At 45.5% G+C, this 21775-nt stretch overlaps 1 protein-coding gene and 1 long non-coding RNA gene across 2 annotated transcripts in view; one reads left to right on the top strand and one right to left on the bottom strand.

The window, feature by feature from the left end:
- Positions 1-15196, top strand: part of AMOTL1 (angiomotin like 1) — a 178329-nt gene extending 163133 nt beyond the window's left edge. Inside the window, 4 exon segments of the mRNA XM_017882014.1 lie at positions 5001-5126; positions 6313-6539; positions 9394-9669; positions 10760-15196. Of these exon segments, the coding sequence (XP_017737503.1) occupies positions 5001-5126; positions 6313-6539; positions 9394-9669; positions 10760-10866 (736 nt within the window). The 3' untranslated portion in view covers positions 10867-15196.
- Positions 15197-16259: 1063 nt separating this feature from the next.
- On the bottom strand, positions 16260-18132 carry LOC108535747 (uncharacterized). Its single transcript, XR_001887315.1, has 2 exons — positions 17914-18132; positions 16260-17716 (listed from the first exon to the last, which is right to left on the bottom strand). It is a non-coding gene; the product is annotated as an uncharacterized LOC108535747 (long non-coding RNA).
- Positions 18133-21775: the final 3643 nt, after the last annotated feature.

Raw genomic sequence — 21775 nt, 5'->3', positions numbered from 1 at the left:
AAAACAAAGATTATATTAGCACATATGTTTGTTTATTGGCTAGTCAAGTGGAACAGTGTTATTGAAAAAAGAACAAAGAAATTTGTAACCGTTTGTGATCAATTAGTTGTAAAAACCAAAAACTACAGCACTATGACCAGCCAGCTCCCACTTTAATGGGCATTTGTGGTTGTTAAACAAGCAGTACATGAGAAATGCTTGAAAACATGTATGACACATAATAAGCACTCAAAAATTAAAGGAAATAAAAGTAAAATAAAATTTAAAAAAAAAAAATATCAATACATTTAACACAGCCTAGATTTCGACAAGAGGAGGTTCATTTAATAATTTAAAGTACATCACACAGTGGAATGCTATGCAATCACCAAGAATGATGTTGTGAAAGTATATTTAAGGCACTTTTTAATGCTGGGTTTATATCATGGGCCAAACTAGAAGAATAGATAATCCTCATAGCAGCCCTGAGAGCAAGTATATTATTATCATCTTCATTTTACAAGCAAAGAAAATGAGGCTTAGAGAGGTACCATGGTTGACTCCTAATCACACTGGTAGTGGGTGGTGGGCCGTGTGTCAAATGGAGATCTGCCTGGCTTGAAAACTGATTTCATTTAGTTTGAAATTCTTTTCTGCTACTGTCAGTTTTTACCTCAGTTGCCTTACTTCTTTTTGTAGGTGCACAACTTATTCTGTCTTTATAAACTAGCTCAAAGTGTGCAGTAATTCACAAAAAAAAAGCTCGTAAATGTTCTGTTAAAACATACTGTTGTCAGAGTGAGCAAGGCACTCTTTGCCTTTGGCCACTGGATCTCAGCTGCATGCATAGTCGCTGTGCACACGTGGGTGGCTGTGCAGGGGACCAATCCAGCCCCTCACTGCCTGCCACCCAGTTTGCTTTCTGCCCATAAGTTATATTGGGCATTTAACTTAAAGTTGTTTGGAATTCACCAAAATTTAGGGTCAATTTATGTGGAAAGGATCCTCAAATTTCAAAGGAGCATCCAGAAAATGGGACTTCTTAATAAATAAGGGCTATGGTGCTATTTGGATGACAGGATGTGAACCGAGAGAGGAGTAAAAGCCACATTGCCTTGGAATGGGTTACTATATTTTTAATGACTACGAGAAGGCCTGTTGGGGTGGAGAGGGGATACTCTTGAAGTTATTTACTGGCTGTCAGGCTCATTACTGAAGTAGGGGAGAATCCCCAGTAGTATGTTCAGATGTTAGCTCCAGGAATTGGAGAAAGCAGTGCCACCATTCGGGCGTTAGTGTCTGCAGTGGGCGCCACAGCACACTTGCACCGAGAAAGACCTACAGACCCATGTGGAAAATGACCATTTGGGAATCATTTTTCTGTGCTACCACGTTGTTTATGTGTGTCTACACTTTGACGGGAAGCAACCTGCAGTATCCGTGAGAGTGAGACTTTGGGATTAGGGATAGACACTTGAGACGGTGCGGTGAAGCTCCGGGGTACTGGGTTGAGAGCTGGAGGGAAGTCGCAGCCTCCAGTTCAGCCCTTGCAGTATATGGGTGGGCACAGGGAAGCCTTTTGAAACATTGGCTGATTTTTACATAATTGAAATGTTTTTTTTTTTTTTTCAGCTTTTTGTTTTCTAAGCTAATAACTAAATTTCCTCTCTCATTCCGAGGAAGAGAACAGGTCATCACAAAGTCACAAAGGGACCTGGCCTTCTTAGACATGTGTGGTCTAGTGCACTGCTATGTGCGGTTGCCCTGGGAGTTTCCTTCCTCCCTGTGATTGTAATGGAAAGAACGCTGCACAGGGAGGCAGGACACCTGCGCTCAGGGCTTCTCCCTCCCTTCCTGACTGTGCGTGTGTGATCCAGGACAAGCCCTTCTGAGTGTCACTTACATCACATGTGAAATATAAATGATGAGAGCAGGGAACCTGACCACATTGCTCTGGCTGAGGACACTAAAGCCCCAGTAGCAGTGTAAATGTGTGACCTTGGAGGAATGACACAGGGGCTTCCACGTGTCGTTGTTGTTTCAACATCTGTAGGTTTATTGTGTTAGATGTCTGTTTGGGATCCTGGGCCCTGAGAGTATGAATGGGACTAGAAAGTAAAACTCAGGGGTGGGGTAATGAATGGGTCCAAAGCATAAATCCTGTAGTGGGCAGAGGAGGGAGGGTGGGGGGGCGAGTAGAACCACAGACCCAATCACAATCACCCACTCACAGGATTCTAGGCCCAGCCTTGTTCTTATCCTTTGTGCAAGGGGAAATTACTCTTACCCCAGACAGCAGGAGTTCTGTGGGATTTACCCAGTCCCACTGTTCCCCTTCTCTGCCTTATTTGGAGTCTTGGATGGGTAGAGGGAGCCCCTTTCCATCCCCGTCACCCCACCTTCTTTGCTTTTACACATATTTATTAAGCATCTAATAATTCTGTGAGCAACTACCCTCCCCATTTCAGACTGCCCCTTCTGGGTGGGGGAATAGGTTCAGAGAACCTCAGATAGTTAGCCCCAATCTTAATGTTCTTTTTAAAGAAAACCTCTGTCATTTCAGCATTGCTTTTTTCCTTTCAGTAAGAGAAAAAAGGAAAATGACGCGTTTTTGAGAAAGGTACACATTTTGAGCTCTTATTGACTAGGTACTAAATGGCCACAGACAAATTGGTAAAAATGACTATTTCCAGCCGTTAGTTTTGTGACTTTTCAACTATGGATGCATGCTTTATATTTATAAGCAATGATTTTAAACAAAGAAAATAACTTATGTACACCAACTGGTTTTCTCATCTTGATGCTGTTGGTCAGAATTTTAGAGAGTCAGCTTATCTTGTATGTGTGCAGAAGGTTTTGAAAATTTTAAAATTTCAAAGCAATGTAATATCTCTTTCAGAGTTTTATATGTTTACTGTCTAAGTTGCTTTTATCTAATTGTGTTTGCTATCCTTACTTGGCAATGTAAACATGAATTTTTATATTTGTTTCCAGCTCCATGTAAAGTCTCCAAAAGTAAATTTGTTGAAAATGTTTCTAGCCACTAATTTCTATATTGATGATTTTGTGCACCATAGTGTGAATTTGTAATTTTACAAATATGTTTAAAGCATTTTGTTTGCTTTCTACATCACTTGGCCTTTAGTGTATTTTCAATGACACTTTGCACTTTTCTGAGCCACATTCTCACATATGCCCTCTTGTTTGTTTTTATCTTTACTCATCTTTGCTGAGACCTTATTCTTAAAGACATATGAAACTTGCAGGAGTATAGAGTGATGGTTAGGGGCATGGACTTTGGAGTCATAAATACCTGCGTTAGAATCAATTTTCACTATTCACTAACTGAGTATTCTTGGCAATGTCACCTCACCCTGGTTTCTTCATCTAGAAATTGAGGATAATAATACCTCGTGCACAAGCTGGGAGAACTAAATGAGAGACCATGTGTACCATGCCCTACCCAGCCCCTGTGTGAAGTTAATGCCCATTAATATTGATAGCTGTCATTAAAGGGGCCTCAATTTTTCTGTTTTGGGCTAGTCTGTAAAAAAAAAAAAAAAAAAAAAAAGTTTTAAAGTTTTCAGGCCAGCCCGGGGGGCTCCCTTTTTTAATCCCAGCACTCTGGTAAGCCAAGGCAGTTGAATCACCTGAGGTCAGGAGTTCGAGACCAGCCTGACCAACATGGTGAAACCCTTCTCTACTAAAAATACAAAATTAGCCAGATGTGGTGACGCATGTCTGTAATCCCAGCTACTTGGACGACTGAGACAGGAGAATTGCTTGAACTCAGGAGGGGCGGAGTTGCAGTGTGGGCTGACGATCGTGGCCACTGCACTCAGTCTGGCGCAACAAAATGAAACTCCACACTCAAAAAAAAAAAAAAAAAAAAGTTTCAGAAAAAAAAAAAAAAAGTTTTCAGTATGATTGTACATTGGAATATGAAGTTAAAAAGATGTGAAATACTTGGCTACATTATGTCCTACTAATTAAGTACTCATGTAGTCAGAGCCATTACTGTGCCTTTCATCTTGAGATATATCACTTAGATGACGCAGTGATCTTATTTTTACTAATCATTGTTAGCAGCAATTGTAAAAACCAGTGGCAGGAATAATTATCTGTGACTGGTTGTTTATAGTCAGACAGATGCTTGCAGTGAAATTACTTCTTAATTTACTTGTGTCTGCCCTTGCCCTCACTGCACCCACCTCACCTGAACTTGTCAAGGACAGTGTCTGCTTTCATCTTTCTGCCGTGGGCCCTGGAATGCCTATTACCTTGTCCTGACCTGCATCCCAGGCAGGGCCCATAAAACAAGAAGTGAGACAGAATACAACATGAACGAAGACTTCAGCTTGGAGCCTCACTCTCTAAGAGGACCAGTCTCAGTTTTAAGTATTTACTGAGCCCCCATTTTACTGTAAAATACTGAAGTAGGCATTCTATGCTATATGGGTGATAAACAGAAATAAAACCTAAACTCTGATTGGAAAGGTGAGGTATAGGACAAGCATGAAAAAGTACAACCATGGAAATACCAACAAATATAATAATAAGAATAATAGTGTCCATATGTTAGTAGATTAAATCTCTAGGTGCCCATTTTACATATTCATAACATGCCATGTAGTTAAATACATAATGTAGTCACAGGGCAGAGGGGACTTGATTTTTGAATTTTTTTGTTTTCCTTAGATACTGCTTAATTCTATCTAGTTTAGGAAGAGAATTGGACAGAATTCAGGAGAGGAAAAGTGGGTGAAGGAATTTGTGGAGTTTTAGCACAGCACCCTGTGGTCACCTCTCCATAAGCATTTACACCTTTCTCTGTATGGGCATCAGATGAGATTGATAACTGAGCTGGGGAAGTTGGGAGGGAAGGCCTTCATGGGCCAGTGGGAGATGCAGAGCTGATCTCTGTTCCAGCATGAACACCAGCCTCTCCGTTCTGTGTCTGTTTGCATTGAGACAAAGCAAGAAGGTTTCCCGTGATCAAACGCATATCCTTGTGTTGCCAGGGACACCACGATCATCAACCACTCACGGAATGGCAGCTACGGAGAGAGCTCTCTGGAGGCCCACATCTGGCAAGAGGAGGAGGAGGTGGTGCAGGCCAACAGAAGGTGTCAGGACATGGAATACACGTAAGGGACGGCTATGTGTAGCGCGTGGGACCCGCCAACCCATGTTTGCATTCACACTCCAGGCCTTCCAGAACAGATTGCTTCTCTGTCATGTTCTGAAAGGCTGTGAACATGAGGTCTCCAAAATCTCTCCTCCCCCATGCTGTGCCATGGAGAGAAGGAAAAGGTTCCAACCTAAGCATGTGGTTCCACTCAGCAGTGGGTCTGGTGCCAGAGTTCTCTGGGGGAAATTGCATGTCACCTGCAGGTTTTAAGATGTAGGCTGAGTCTAGTGACAGAAGAATTTGGATGTCTGTGTTATTTCTTGGTGTCTGTGACATTATGAGCTGAAAAGGGGAAACATTATATTCCAAAGGTTCAGAGTTTTTGAGCCAGAATTTATATATTCCAGTCCAAAATAAAGAACATATTTAGCTAATGCACTCTTCTGATGGGCTATACAAAATTTCCAGCAGACTTTTTGACATAATAAAATTAGCCTGTCCCACTTCACTGAGGGCTGGTGGAACCCTGGGAGCCCTAGACCTCTTATTTTGCAGATGTGAAAATAGGGCTGAGTAGTTGAGCCATTGATAGACAGGCTCAGTGAGTTACTATGAAAGTTGTAAAAATAACTCAGCATTCTTCCGGAAAAATCATCTTCTACCAGAGAACCTGTTCATCTTGGTTCTTTTTTCTTAGAAAATAGAGAAATTCACTTTAGTTGAAAGCTCACCGTGTTTGAGGCTTTAGAGTTTTTATGCCTCCCTATCCCCTACCTACCCCCAGCCCCTGCCGCCAGTGCTAGACCCTCTAAATATGGTCCCCAGCCCACTTCGGTCCAGGAATGTGGCCATTCTAACTGTACCTCCCTGAAGTCCCAGTCTCCCAAGGTGCCAGAGAAGGGTGGCCGAGGAAAAGAAGGAAGAGAAGACCTGGAAGGGGAGCATAGGTGGGCCCCACACCTCTGTCAGGCCATGATTGGAAAAGCAAGATCAGACAGCTTCTCTGCCACTCATGGGACTTTGGCCTATGACCAAAGACCTGTCTTAACAATCTGGAGATTATCAACATTTGAAGACTCGTACTGTGCTTCATCCTCTATCCCTAAATTACAATTAAAGTCCTTGGGACAGCCTGAGATAAATGTTTCAAGTTTTTCTAGCCAAGTGGCTTTTTATGAAGACTGTTTTGTTTTGTTTTACAGTATTAAAAATCTCCATGCCAAAATCATAGAGAAAGATGCTATGATTAAGGTCCTGCAGCAGCGATCTCGTAAAGACGCCGGGAAGACAGACTCCTCCAGCCTACGTCCTGCCCGCTCCGTTCCATCCATAGCAGCAGCTACTGGGACACACTCTCGCCAGACCTCTCTTACCAGCAGCCAGCTGGCCGAGGAAAAGAAGGAAGAGAAGACCTGGAAGGGGAGCATAGGTGGGCCCCACACCTCTGTCAGGCCATGATTGGAAAAGCAAGATCAGACAGCTTCTCTGCCACTCATGGGACATGGAAATGTCCCTGAATAGTTCCTGGTCTCAGTTTACTCATCTGTGAAGTGGGGAGGGAAATCAATCATACTTCAGTTATAGAAATTCAGTGAGATATGTGGAAGCACTGTGTAAATTCTAAAGACTGCACCACTGGAGTAGCTCTTAGCCATGGGTTGACTCAGATCATAATTATCTATTATTGTTATAAGTTGAGGTGACCCTTGTAACACAAAAGGCTCTCATGGAAAAACCTAGAGACATCACGCCTCTGAATTGGCTGTGCTCTAGACCAGTTGTATGACGGCTCCACCTCTGCTTCCATGTCTAGAAAGGGAGGACAGTGTCTGCCTGCTTTACCCCATGGGGCATGGGAGGGAAGAATAGGATAATGGGGAGAGGACATTGGAAGAAGTGCTCTCTTGCATAAGGTGGGGGTGGTAAGTTTTTGCTGTATTGTTGTTGCATGGGCAGAATTTTGAGGAACATTCTCTAAGTGTGGTCTTAGCCAGGAGTAGGTTTCCTGGGGGCAGGTGGGCTTGTTGGCTGGCTGGGCTAGCCAAGCTGGAGGGGAAGCAGGCAGTGTGCCCATACACAGGTCCTCCACACCCTTTCCCTGCACTCTGGCCTCTCCAGGGTCTGGCCCTTCTTTGATGCATTTCCCCACATCAGATCATGTTTTCATTTCTCTGTGCAGCTGAGAGCCAGTTGTCCTCAGCATAGGACCCCAGAGGAGACTGGCTGCTCTGGGCCAGAGGGGATAAGAGCTTCCATATGAACCCGACAGAGTTGGGGGGATCAAAGGCTCCCAGCCAGAATCTCTGTTTGAAGTTCCTCCACTGGTAGCTTCAGCAGCCCCTGCCCCCAAAGGAAATACACTTCAAAGAAGACGTGTGTGCAGCAGCTGAGATCATCAAAGACTGTCCCAAGGACATTTAGCTCCCACCCCAGCAAGAGAGCCGGGAGGCAATGCTGAGACAGGCCTGGTCAAGGAGTTTGAAAATTTGCTTAGCTCTGGTAGAAACCTCCCTGGGAGTCCCCTGTTTGTGACATGCAGCCAGGCAGGCATCTCTGGTGTCTGTGCCTGTATCCCCTAGGACCTGGCATGTCTAAACCAGGCCTGAGAGCCGGAGGACTTGTCTGAAGGAAGAGCTCCTGTGTTTCCTGCATTGATATTCCTTCGCGTTGTTGTCATTGGTGTCCATGTGTCACAAACACAGGGAGGGACTCTCCGAGGGGCTGAGGCAGGTTCATAGGTGACTGTGCAGTTCCCCACATGTTGTCACCATTGCTTGCGTGATGGACTCTGGAAGGAGGTGGAGGTGACAGCATATACCTTCCCAATTGCTCAGGGGCTCCCAGGAGCTATGGCTGACTAGTGACTTACTCAGCCTGTCACTCCCTACGAGGACATCCTGCAGACTCTGGAGTTTCCACAGGCTGGGCGATGAAGTGGAAAGAACATAGGTTGGACTCCAAATCAGGCATAGCTGGGTTTGAGTCCCATTTCTGCTGCTTCTTAGCTGTGAGATGTTCGTTTTTCTGAGCTTCCATTTCCTTCTCTGTAAGACAGGGTAAGGCCTGCCTCGCAGGAATGACGTGCAGTATGAAGTGAGGTGATGTGGAAACACAGGTGAAGGCCTTTGCTGCTCAGCATGGTCTGTGGGCCAGCGGCACCATCACCATCGGGGAGCTTCTTAGAAATATAGAATCCCAGGCCCTGCGTGCTGGAGCAGGTCTTGCTTTTAATGATATAGCCAGGTCATTGGTATGCACATTGCATTTTGAAAAGCACTGCTCTCGACAAACTGAACTGCCCTGAGTTCTGAATGGGCACCTTAAAACGGCCCTGGCGAGGAGACTTTATGAATTGCTGGCTATCTAACCAGATAAGAGGACAAATACTTGATTGTGCTTACTGCATTTTCTATAGGCTAGCGTTCTAGGGTGCTGGCACTTTCCTGCAGGTGTGCTGTATTTAAAAATAAAAAGTTATCCTCCCGCCCAGCTTTCCAGGAAGGCTCTGAGGAAAATGGACACCTGTGTACACCACGCCTCCCATTTCCATGGCCAGCATCTCCTCTTCCCCACCCCAGCCTCACTCCTCTTGGGGAAGTGGATAAGGAGAGGGCTAAGTGGCCTTTCCTAGGAGGCTGGCTTTCTGCTTCTGGGAGGCTACAGTTCCACTGCAGAAATGTGCAGGTAGCATGTTTGTCTTTGAACCCAAGCCTGTAGGGGACCATCCATCCATTACGAGGAGTAGGGTGGAATTGTGAACTATTCAGAAGTGCAGCAAGCCAATGGGAACATGTCTAGGACCGGGGAAGCCTTGTAGTTTTTCTTAAGCACACTGCCACGCTTCAGGCCAGCCCTTCTGGGCCACACTGGGGACAGCAAGCATGGTCTCTACAAAGCCTTGCAGGAACCTCCCTATCCCTCCTGCTGGCTATTAGGCACTTCTCTGTTCGTCCATACCACCCTGTGATTAATTTTATCCTACAGTTTATATATTAAATTAGAATCAGTTTACTTGACAACTACTTCTCCACTCCAAAAAAAAAAAAAAAAAAAAACCTACAATTTTTTAGGAAGGGGACTAGGTCTTTCATTTTTTATTCTCTCAGTGTTTGTTATTTTATCAGGCTTGTAATAAGTGTTTATTAAATGCTTGGGGAATGAATCAATGAATGAATGAGGCAGTCATCAGTCAACAAGGAACAGACCTCCAAGACTAGATTTAAAAAAAAAAAAAAAAAGGAAAAAAAAAGAATGTCGTTGAAAAATCTGTTCTCTGCCCTCAGGATTGCTGCTGGGGAAGGAGCACCATGAACATGCCTCTGCCCCACTGCTGCCACCCCCACCCACCTCAGCACTGTCCTCCACAGCCTCCACAACGGCAGCCAGCAGTGCCCACGCCAAGACGGGCAGCAAGGACAGCAGCACACAGACCGACAAGAGTGCCGAGCTCTTCTGGCCCAGCATGGCCTCCCTCCCCAGCCGCGGCCGGCTGAGCGCGACCCCTGCTCACAGCCCTGTCCTGAAACACCCAGCGGCCAAAGGGACCGCAGAGAAACTGGGTATGTGGGCTACCCCACCTTGATGCCCCTGAAAACTGTGGAACTGTCTGGCCTAAGAGAATCTTTCATTGAGCTAGAGAGGAAGCAGGAGCACCCATTAGCTCTTACTCTATGGGGATGTTTATGAGTGTGGCTATCCTAATGCACTTAGGATATGTGTGCCCTTTCTTATTATGGGAATAAATATGCATATAGACACATCTAGTTTATTACTATTTGAAATGAGTGCAGAGCTCGAGACTACCCTGGCAGTGCATGCTTTTTAACTAACCCTTCCCCGGAAGGAGTGACAGCAGACCCTCTGAGGGACTGAATGCCCTCTAGTATGTTTGGGAGCCAGAATTAGGTACCAGGTACATCAAAGGCACAAGTTCACTGTTGCCTTCAGGGCTCTGACTTGCCAGGGATTTTGGCCTCAGTGGAGGACGTCGTGATGGAAGGAGAAGGTAGATTGACCAGAGTCGGTTAACTTGTGGCACAGCACTTGGGCCAGGACTAACGAGCTGCTTAAAATATCTAAGGGAAGACAGCTTGGGAGAGGTGAGCTTTGCAGTGAGTCCCGAAGTGTCCTGGTTAAGAATAAACCTGGCCTTGTGCTAATCATGGTCATGGGGACCTCCCTTTTCAGGAATTCTTTTGAGGAGGTGCAGCCTCTGTGGGGCCTAAGTTAACTGTTTCTTCCAAGGGGGTTGTTTATTTTCACTTTTCAAAGTAGACAAGTAAATACACTGTTGTCACTTTTTAAAGATGTAATTCTTTTCCAAGTAAGCCAGAGAACATGTAAAAAGTGCCTGGCTCAGAATATGCGCCTGATAGTTTTGAGTAGAGGGTGTGAGGGGCCCCTGTACAGAGTCCCACTATCATCCTCACCCTCTGAATCCTCTGCCATCACCATCCTGGTCTGTATTTGTGTCTGAATCCTGGCCCAGTCATTCTGTGTGTTCCCACTGTGGGCTGGATCATCTCACATGCACTGTGGTGGGAATCCTGGGTGTGCAGTGGTATTGGACATGGGTCCATTTTAGAGAGCCTGGAAAGCCTGTGCCCCTCCTGAGGAATGGGCAGCTGATGTCTCCCCTCTATTTGGCAGAGAACTCTCCTGGCCATGGGAAGTCGCCTGACCACAGAGGCCGGGTCAGCAGCTTGCTGCACAAGCCTGAGTTCCCCGACGGAGAGATGATGGAAGTCCTCATCTAACTGCCATCCCTGTGGAATTTCAGAACGGAGCATTGACAAACAAGGAAAGTGGCAGAGAAAGAAGAAAGACCTAGAAGGTTGTAGTGGGAAATCAGGAATGATTTGAACTGATAAAGATTTCAGACTCATAAGAACACATTTTATAAATGTTAAACACAAAAACAGGAGACCTACATGACTGAAGATAGAAGAGAATGCGATGGATTTTATTACACATGGTGGAAGGGAGAAGAGGCGTGTAGGTTTGCAAACAAAGTTAAGAAATAGGAAATTGAATTTTTCATTGTACAGAAAATGTATCTCTTGGGGAGGGCCTGTGTATCCCCATTCTCTGATTATAAACAGATAAACCCAAATGTGGATCCTCCTTGGAATACCCCCATTCTCCTTGCCTCTTAGCATGTTTGGTTTAAGAAGCGCCTCCAAGAAATCTTGAGAGCCTGTCTTGGCATAATGCAGTGTGACTTGTGCCAAGCATGGGGTGTCCCGTGTGTGTGAGTGTGGCAGTGAGAAGAAGCATCAAGGGCGAGAGGGATATGAAAGCTGGTCTTCACCTAATTACCTGTTTGGTTTGGATTTTCAAGAGATGATTGGGCTTCTTAACTTTTCTGAATTCTGCAGTATTTTCTAAGCAGGATGGATGATGATCTCAGTCCTCATCCATCCTAACTTCTGAGTTCATCTCTGTCTCTGCTTTACGGTCTTTAATTTTCTGTTGTTCCTTCATTTGTTTTTCTTTTTAATAAGACATAGCAGAATTCCTTAGGTATGGGATTTATGAGAGCAGTACCTGAACCATCATCATTCCTGCTTGTTTGATAGTGACCAGTAGGACAAAGCCATGTGCCGCTTCCTGGCTGCTTCACCTTTGCATAGCTGGGTTGCAGCTGTGAACCTCATTCTGACTGTGAACTAAGCAAGCTTTGAGGAGGCAGGAGATTCCATGGGTCCCTGTGACATCTTGCATTAAGATCGTGGCACTTGCTTTTTTGTCTCTCACATCAGCTCTCTTGCAAGGAGCTTGACATTTCCAAACTCCGTTGCTCTGTTGGGGAAGACTTAGGACAGCACTCCAGGAAACAGATGACAATTTACAGACAGTTGTCTCAGTGGTTTCCAGAATCCCACCAGCTCCCATATACCTTCTTGTATTGAGGCTCATGAGCGTATTCACACTCTTTCCACCCCTGCGCACGCCTCTGCTTGCTCTCGATCAGCACCCAGACCTCCATGGCACTAGCTTGCCTCTGTTGTGAACTTCTTTTGTAACCTACCAGGCCAGTGTATGTACCGTGTTGTCAGGTTTTTCAGGATTTCAGTTTTGAAGCAGTTTATTCAAAGTGAGACAGAAGTGCCATGGAAAAGAGGCAGGCGTGTGTTAGGTGGCAGGTCCCTTAGACCTCTGCTGTGACATTGCATATTCAATTCTTCTGACACTGGCTTCCTTTACAAATCTAGGAGATGCTGGATTAGAAAAGAGGAGAAGCTCATCAGGCCATGAGAGAGGTGCTCCTACAGGGTCCTGATGTTTTTGTCCCTCCAGGTCAGCTGGATTGGTGTTTTCCCAGTTCCCTTTCCTCATGCTTGCTTAGAGGAAGAAAGAAAGGGGGGTACCTTTTCCAAGTACCTTCTAAATGAAACACTCAAGACAGTGCTACTCAGGAAACATTGCTCGGGTAGCTTATTTTAGGACTGGTCTTGGGTGTGTAACCCTGGTGAAGTTATAGCCTCCCCAAATTGAGGTGATAGAAGGAAGAAAAGAGGTGTAGGCTGGAGAGGGGAGGGAAGAAATCAGTGGCTTTGGCCAGCCTCTGTGCCACCCAATATGACAGAGGAGTGGGAACTGGCCCTCTGGAGCTCTGCTTTGCCATAGGCACTGCACATTGTGCCACTTGCTCATCACCTCCTCTAGTCTCACACTGAGCATCGGAGTACATGTTGTGCAGATGGGAAAACTGAGGAGCTCGCCCCATGTCCTAGCATGTGGGAAGAGGGCACAGGAGGCCTCATCCATGGGGGAAAGGATTGAGGATGGACATGGGTGGGGGTAGGGCATAGAGATCCCTTCCTAATCTCTGTTCCCACCACATTTCATGGCAGATGAGGTTAGGAGATGGCAACTAACTCTCTTAAGGACATTTTGACCGCAGTTTATGTTGGGGATGGACCAGAAAGTAAAATGTCTAGAGACAGGAAGGTAAGTCAGCTCTGCCAGCCCCTACCATCAGGTCTAGGCCACCCCAAACTTGGGCTGCCTCCCTTAGACATAGGTTAGAGTGAGAGACCCAGCCGTTTCTCCCGAAGCCTGGTCTTCATGCCCCAGACACCTCATTACCCTAGTCAGGTGTCAGACTTGCTTGCTTTTCAAGGTCCGCCTGAGCTGCCAAGTAAAGTTTTGATTGTCAGAATACAAATGGACACATGGCCATGTTTCAGGGCTTCAACTGCGTTGTATCGTGGACTTTGACAACATTTTTTTTCTCTTAACCTACTAAGACTCTTCCTTAAGAAAGAGATCTATAGCTTTAAAATGCTGCCTTCTGTGGGAAATTTCCTGCCAAGCCAGGGCACTAAATACTTTCATCATTAGAGCTTTCCTGAAGTCCGGCCATATACTGAGCACCTGCTCTGAGTTCTGGGCGGCTTACAATACCTCAAACAGATTTTCAGAAAAATAATGCAACTATATTTTCTAGCACCAACTATATGCAAACAGTGTGGCAAGTACCTTTTAATTAGTCCTCCACCCATCTGGAGTACAAGGGATGAGTTTATTATTCTGATTTCACGGATGAGGAAATGGGCTCAGAGAGGTTAAGTCCCTTCCTAAAATCTCACAGCCAGGAGAAGCCAGGATGATTTAAAACAAAATTTGGAGGCGCTGCGCATAGACCGTGGCTATACGCCCTCTAACATGTGGCGCTGCATCTTGGCAGTCTCTATCCCTGTCTGTGATGTGCGTGTGCACATGTACCTACGTGGGTGCACACACACACAGCTATCACACATCTCAGAGCCTAAGAAATAGGACTAAGCCCAGAACTCCTAGAATCGCCTATAAATGCCAGGCATAGATGGAAATTATTGTGTTCCACCAAAAGCACAGCTCCAAACTATACCTAAAAAATACTTCTGCACTTTGCAGAGACCTGGACTTCAAACTTTCCCAGTGGAGCCTGATTATAGAACTTGAGGGTCCTGTCTCAGGGTGAAGGGGAGAGGCTCTGGCTTCACAGGAAGGTATTCCAGCATTGTTCTGCTTCACCCTTGGCTGTGTTGTCTGGCAGTTTCTGTGTGCTGCCAGGAGATTATATGGAATTGGAGAAGCTGGAGTCAGGTCTCTGACGCCAGAGTTTCACTAAGTAGATGCCTCTGTAGCTAAGAACTGTTCCTGTCTGCAGGTCCGTATAGCTGTGCTGCCAGGAAAAACACATTATTTTCCAAAACTTTCAGAGCATGTGCAGAACCCTTTCTTAGCATTTTCTTCTCTCAGCATTTTCTCTGCCTCCCAGAGGCTGGCAGCCAGTGGCACTGTGGAGTTCAGCATGTTCTAACCATGCACGCAGGGCAGGGCTGCCTTGGCCGCCCTCAGGCTTTGGTTGGGAGAGCAGGCAATGGGAGCCCTTCTGGGTGCAGTCCTCTGGGGTTGCTCTTTGGCACTCATGTATGAGTTTGACTCCACAAGGCTTGCATGGATACCAAAACAGTTGCACCAAATTAGTTCTGAACCTGAAACACAGAAGCCAGTGCTTCAGGAAGGAGATGCTCAGAATACCCCGTGCAGAGCAGCCAGTCATTCCTCTTGTTTGTTCTCACCTGGGTGTGCACCCTCATGATGCGGTGGCTGTAGCACCTTCATGCCAGGTGCTGAGAGAGTGGGAAATTCTTCCTCCCCACTGGCCTGAGTCCCAGAGACTTAGGGAAACAGACCTCAGGTGAGGCTGGGGACCTAAGAAGCAGTGGATAATAGATTGGGGCATTCAGAGCTTTCGAGGCAGGGGGCTCATGTTTTCACTGCAGGGAGTTATGCTGAGCAAAGAGATGTTTTTCAAAACCAGAGTATTGCCCCGTGTCCACACTGGAGTAAGTGGAGCATGCTTCTCTGTGTTCCCTGAATGATCTTGCACTCCTTTTGAGCAAAGGAGTACCATGGCCATGGTCAGTGGGATCCCACAAATGTTCTTAAATGGGTAAGGCTTTAAGTAGCCAGAAAGTATCCAGCCTACTACTGGCTTCTCCACATCCTAAAACCTGAAACAGCCTTGGTATATGCTTTGTAAATGTTTCTTTTCTTGTTGTTTAAGTAATTAAAGTGTTTAAAATGTCTTCATTAGATGTGACGATTGTTTAATGAGTTTGCCTCTGACTTGTGGCTCCATGGGAGATAGGCAAAGTAATTAAGAAGTTACCAGAAATTGGTCGGCTGGGAAATGCAAAAGTTAGCATTTCAGTAAGTGAATTTCTCCTGGAACAAACAAGCAATTTTTCCTCTTTCTCTTAAGTAATATACCTTTTTCTCACTTAGTAATTTAATGATATATAAAGACATGTGTATAAGTGAGTGCATACATATGAGGTATGACTATAGGGTTATTTGTGGGAATTTCTTTTCTTAACATACAGAAGATCAAAGTGTTTCATCTCACCCCACCCTCCTTAAAAGGTGTCTTTTGGGAGACTATGTGCTGATTGACTATAGTGCTGCCAAGTAAAAGGATCTTGGGACTCTTCTACCAGAACGGCCTTCAGGGCTTGTAATGTTCCTTTGGCTTCCCCTTAGAGATTAGAAATCCTCCTCCTTTGAGGATGGATTTAAGTTCTGGAAATAATCTCAAGTACTTGATAACACAGTTGGATGAATAGAGATGGCAATTAAGGTAAGTTACACCATTTTTGTCTCTTAAAAAAATCCCTAAGAAATTTCTTGGAATGAGTTTTTAGACTCAGAGCCTCTCAAAGTGTCCACTTCAAGGGAGGACCGTCCTCATTAGCACACCAATTTTTAAAAATCAGTTCTCTTGCCATGCCTCCTATGTGTTCACATCTCTGCATACACTACAGACGTAAGTGCATAATCATTCATATAAACATCTGGTAGGTATTCTGTAAAACTGTTTACTTTAGTGCATGTTATTGTCATGTTACGATGTGACTGGGGTGTTTCTTTGTCATGAAACTTGGCTTCTTCACAGAATTAGAATACTGCTCCCTCTGTATTGAAGTACATATACAGCATCTTCTTATATCAGCTCCCAAAGTCTGGATGCCGGTGTTGTGTTTACATGTGATTGTGCCTAGGAGTCTGTTCACATAGAGACACCTGTAAGTATTTATTACAAAACGGAATGTAAGCAAATATATCCACATTGGTTTTATTTGAATCAAAGTTTAGGTTTTTTTCCTTTTGAGGAGGAACAGGGAGCCTCCTCCTCCATGAGCACTTACAGAATTGTGTAAAATTCTGTGAAACAAGGGCAAGCGTGGGCACAGATTTCAGCCGTCCCAGTGCCGCTGCCCTCCCACCTGCTCTGTGTGTGTGTGTCGCTGTGCTTGGTGGCAGTGTGCCGTGCTCGTGCCGGGCTCTTCCCAGCAGACTCTGGTATCTGGCTGTAATGTTTGGCATCTTCGTTTTGCCAATCTGTGTTAAGGGGTGGTGTACGTGGCCGTACAGCCAGATGGGTCTGTGTACCAGTGTGGGGAGTCCAAGAACACTGCCTGTCCCCCACAGCAAATATTGATGCTGTTGGTCAGCCAAAGATTTTCCTCTTTGCTGCTTAAACTTGTGCCTTAATATTGTACATAATAAATGGATGAAATGGCAAAATGGCTCTTCCCTCTCGCTTGCTCTTTTCTTCCTTAAAGAACTTATAAACTGGTGCTCAATAAATGTTTCATTTCGTTGTAATCCACTTAGTGTTTTGCTTCAGAGGCCCTCCCCTCCCGCTTGTGGGCCTCACGCTGACACCAACACACAGCTCTTGACTCTGAGGAGGAAATGAATCATCCAGACCACCGCAGCTTGCAGTCCGCCCACTCCCGGCTCCTCCAGACAAATAAGGAGAAAGGAAACGCAGGGTGACTGTGGGCCTGGTTGTCCACTTTGATCACATGTGAGTGTCCACTTTTGGGGTTCCTCAATTCAGAGCCTGCAAATGATCACTGTAAACTGGCTCTGTCTCAGGAATTCACCCGGGCAGCCTGGAGTCAGCCATGCCTCTGAGCCCAAGGGTGGAAATGGGAGATGGGAGCTGTTATGTTGGCGTCTTGGGGTCACAGGAGAAAAAAGCGGGACTTTGGTGGAAAGGAGTCACATGGTAAGTGGGTGAAATTCAGGCCAGGAGCCTCGGGGACTGAAGCAGAACAGAGTAAGACTCATGAGAATATTCACATGAAGGCCCCTCCCCGGGATCACTGTGTTTAAGAGAGGGTGGTGCCTGCTGTTTATTCTGTGGTCATGCCTTTTCAGTGGAAGCCTCTCTCCTCCTCACCCACCCCCAGCCCTAGCATAGGGAAAGCTTCCTTGATGTGAGCTCTGGGGGAGCGTGAAGAACGCATCTCTAGCCCCTGAATAATCATTGGTGTGATTTATATGCATTATCTTCTTCAGTCACACAACAACCTCATCCCCACTTTAAACCCCAGGAGACTGAAACTCAAACAACCTTAGGAAAGTAATGTGCAAAAGATAGCAGGGCGGGGATTTGAACCCAGGTCTACCTGATGCAGAGCCAAGGCACTTGCGTGTGCAAGGTGGGTGGATGCTGGGAGGCAGGAGAGCTCATGCCTGTCTGCCTGGCTTCTTGTCTGTCCTGCTTCTACCCTGAGGAATCTTCTGCAGGGAGCGCCATCTCTGTGCATGCATGCAAATATGACTCAATTCATGTAAAGATGCACCCTTGCAGCTCCCCAGCCTCCACCTGTCAGGATGACTCCGGGAAGACAGATGGAGGACTGCATTTGTGTTTAGGGTTTATAGGACCTGAGTTGTCGCCTCCCCACGCTGATCCCACACGTGTACATCATGCGAGCCACCCCCTGAGCTCTGACCTTTCTCTTGGCCCCTTGTACTCCCCAGGAGAGAAGTTCTCAATCCCAGCAGTTCTGTGTAGTCATTCCCAGTGGTACACGTCTGTACCCTGAAGGAACACTGGCCTCCATTCTGCCTTTTGGGCTGGAGCCTCAGGAACCGCAAGAGATAGCAATGTGTTTTAAGTTGCCCAGGCTCATTGTGATAAGGAATTAGGTCACAAACGGGAAATAAACCAGAAGCAGCAAAATTCCTTTCTTAAAGTTCTGTGTTGTCAAAATAAAAGAAGCTTTCTGTCATTAAAGAGTGTCGTTACGGTTTACTGTTTCTGTTGCCTTTTTATCAAGTGTGACAGTGTGTCTTTGATGTGCTTCCTTTATCTGCCTCTGTTCCTGGCAGGCAGATATCCCAAGACCATTCCAAGTGAGCCAGGACTCCCTCTCTTGGTGAGTCTATCATCTTCAAAGTTCCTCCCTTTTTAGAATATTGGGAGATATATAGGTGATTTTTTAAATTGAACCTGGAGTTTATGGGAACCTGGGAAGCCCTCCGTATCTGATGTGGAGTTCTATCAAAGGGTGACTCTCCCCAAGTTTTTGGAGACTCATAATATGTATACAGATAATATAAGGATCATAGACTACATCGTTGAGTGCTTTGAAGTACAGTAATATGAATTATAGTCCTATTGTTAGAAACTAACAATGCCTAACTTTGTGTCCTGATGGGTTTTGCCTCTGAATGTGCAAGGGAGGCAGGATCTAAGTTTTATTGAATTGGCTTTGGAATAATATTTCATCTTAAGAACCCCAGAGGTAGGTATTATGGGACATTATTACCCCTGCACGTCAAATGAGGAAAGAGACTCAAGAGAAGTGAAGTGTGCACTCGGGCTCTGCAGTAGAAGCCTGGCCTGCTCATTTCTAAAGCCTTTCCTCTCTCTCTGCACTGAATTGTTGCCTTTGACTTTAGTTGTGTGTGTGTGTGTTGATGGTTTGCTTGCGTTTGTTTTTAATCGCTCTAAAGAGAATTGGTAAACAGATGGCTAATTGAAAAAAGCATTGAGGCCCTTTTTTGAAATGTGACTTTTTTTTTCAGCCAAAGTCATATACTGGACAGACAGGCTGGATCAGTGGCTCTGGTCTGTGAGATGTATACTTAATTTTTACCTGCTAGACTTTGTTTATTAACATTCGCCTGGTAGGCAGCACGGTGGAGAAGGGACCAACAGGCAGAAGCTGTGTCAGGTCCGCACAGGGGCTGGGGACCTGCTCTTGGTTTTCCCCAAGTACACTGAGGCCACAGAACTTGTGGTCCAGGAATGCTGACTGTAAAATGGAAGTGCCTGTCAGTCTAAAGAAATTCTTAATTGTACCTGACAGGCATCTATGCCTGGTTTCCCAGTCACCTGAACCTTGGTGCCTTCCCTTCCATATTCATGGCTCTGCTTCTGCCCCATCTACTCAGTCATCTCTGTTAGGGTCCCCAGTCACCTTGGGCTCCTCCCCCACTCTCTCCTTTAGCTGGTTGGTCACCTGTTCCTGCCCACTCCACCCTCCCACGTTGCTTCTGTACTTTTATTTTCTCCATCCCCATGGCCTTAGTTCAAGACTTCATCTCTCACATGGACAATTACAGTAACCTTCTGCCTGCTGTCTCATCCTGCTCTACTCTTGACAAGGACACCAGAAAAGCAAGAGTAATAGTGACATTTATTCATTGTCATGCACCCAATCTCCTGTGAGCCTTTCCTGTATTAGCACATTGAATTCTTACAGTCACTGTTATTATATCTCCATTGTACTGATGGAGAGAAACAAAGAAGTAGGGAATTTAAGCCTCTTGCTCAAAGTCCTAGAGCTTGTGAGTGGCAAGGCTGGGATCCAAGCCCAGATAGACTGGCTCCAGAGCCTCTAGACAACACTGTTCTTCCCCAACCTGAGTTTCTAGAGGCATGTCTGATAATGTCACCCTTTTGAGGGAAATTGCCACAGCACTATTGGCCCCCTGTGGCCTTCAGGATAAAGCTGTGGCATTCATGCCCTGCACAGCCTGACCCCAGCCCACTTCTCTGACTAGTTTCTCTCCACTTCCCTTTCTATCCCTACCTTCAAGTTGTTCTAGGAACCACACTGTGTCTATAATCTGCTTTGTTTTCCATTTCTGCACCTATCAATGGGGTCCCTGGGACTGGGATGCACTCTTGTCTGTCCAAATCTAACTCATTCTTCAAGGTGAGGCTCAAATGTCACTTTTCTCAGGAAAGTATTTCCAGTCACCAGGGTCAAAATTAATTGCTCCTCTTCCCTTATTAGCTGAGTCACTTGGAGAAAGTTGTTGAACTTCTGTAAACCTCTTCCTTGCAAGATGTCATGGAGCAAGTACCATGTCTGTTTTTTCATTAATGTGAATCAGGCACCTAATGCAGTTCCTGGCACACCACACGTGCTTGAGTGTTGACTGAATGAGTCAAGGATTTAATGAGAGAAGAGTTGTAATGTATCTAAAATGACAGTGCCACGCATCACAGCATCCATCCAGCCCTTGCCCCAAGCCATCTCCTATTATAGTGAACTACATACACAAGTGTCTGTCAGCTCATCTGTCTGGGGTAGGAACCCTGACTTGTACCTAGAGTAGATGCTCATTAAAAGTTAAACTGACTGTGAATTCTCCCAAGCTTCTTATTGCATATGTTCATTGACTGTTGTCAGGGAAACTGGAAGTAGAGCTCCTTAAGTAAAATTGTATTTAAAAATTGCTGTGCAAGTAATGCATATTTGTTTTTAAAAACAGACAAATGAGAATACAGAGGAGAATACACAGTAGAAGCCACTGCCTCCTCTAAATTGCTGCACATAGCCATTAATTCTGTTAAGTTTGGAGGATTTCCTTCTAGGCTCCTCTACAGATACGTACAACCAAATAGATAGATATGAGTGCATGAATATAAGACCATGCTACTCATACAGCTTGTTTTTTTCATTCAACAATAGGTCATAGGCAGGTTTCCCAGGCAGCATGTGTAGATCTCTCTCATTGTGGTTTATGGCGGTATGTGTTCCTTTGTGTGGAGGAAGGGGAGCTTACTGAAACCCAAGGGTGCTCCTGCACTGCCACCCAGCTCCTCACAGCATTTCCCCAGCAATAAAGGAGAGCTAAGAGCATGGGGAAGCTGGGGAGATGTTTTCTCTCCTAAGAAAGAGGCCAAAACTTGCAATATACAAGTCAGGCCTGGCCAAATGCTGGCCCTGAGTTCCTCCAGCGCATCAAAGTGTTTCCATTTGCTTGTCTAGGCACTAAAAAAATTGATGATTTTCATGATGACATTGGGATCCCAAGGACTCAACAGCACCATGGCCCCAGCTGATGGCTCAGCCCAGTCTGGCCTGGAATGCCCTGTTTCCATCCAGAAATCCTCTGTCAGCTCTCTGAGGGGCTGATTTTCCATCCAGTGCCCTACCCTTTGGCCTAGAGAACACATTTTGCTGGCATAATTCTACTCAGCCCTAGTCCCGTCTGACTTTGTTCAGTGAGTTGATGACATTGATCCTTCCCTTGTCCCTGGCACTTTCATTTTGCAGAGCATCTATCAGTTTTACAAATATTTAGCTTTAGGAATAGCCTGTAAAAAGCCCAGTTTATGATTCACTCATCAGGTTACTACTGAAAATTAGTTATGTGCCGAGCATGCTTCAGATCTTGGGGGGAAGCCAGATGATACAGAATGCCATGGCGATCCTGCCCTGAAGGTAGAGGAGGGGCAGGGAAGTGTACTGATTTCCTACGCTGCGCCAAGCATTTTATGTCAACCGCGGCATTTGGTCCTCACAACAGCAAGGACAGTGAGATTCAGAGAGGCTAAGCAGATTACCATGGTCT

Source organism: Rhinopithecus bieti, unplaced genomic scaffold (genome assembly GCF_001698545.2).
Source record: "Rhinopithecus bieti isolate Rb0 unplaced genomic scaffold, ASM169854v2 scaffold_12653, whole genome shotgun sequence".
Lineage (NCBI taxonomy): Eukaryota > Metazoa > Chordata > Mammalia > Primates > Cercopithecidae > Rhinopithecus > Rhinopithecus bieti.
The sequence above is the reverse complement of the archived record's forward strand: the minus strand, read 5'-3'. Positions and strand labels throughout refer to the sequence as shown.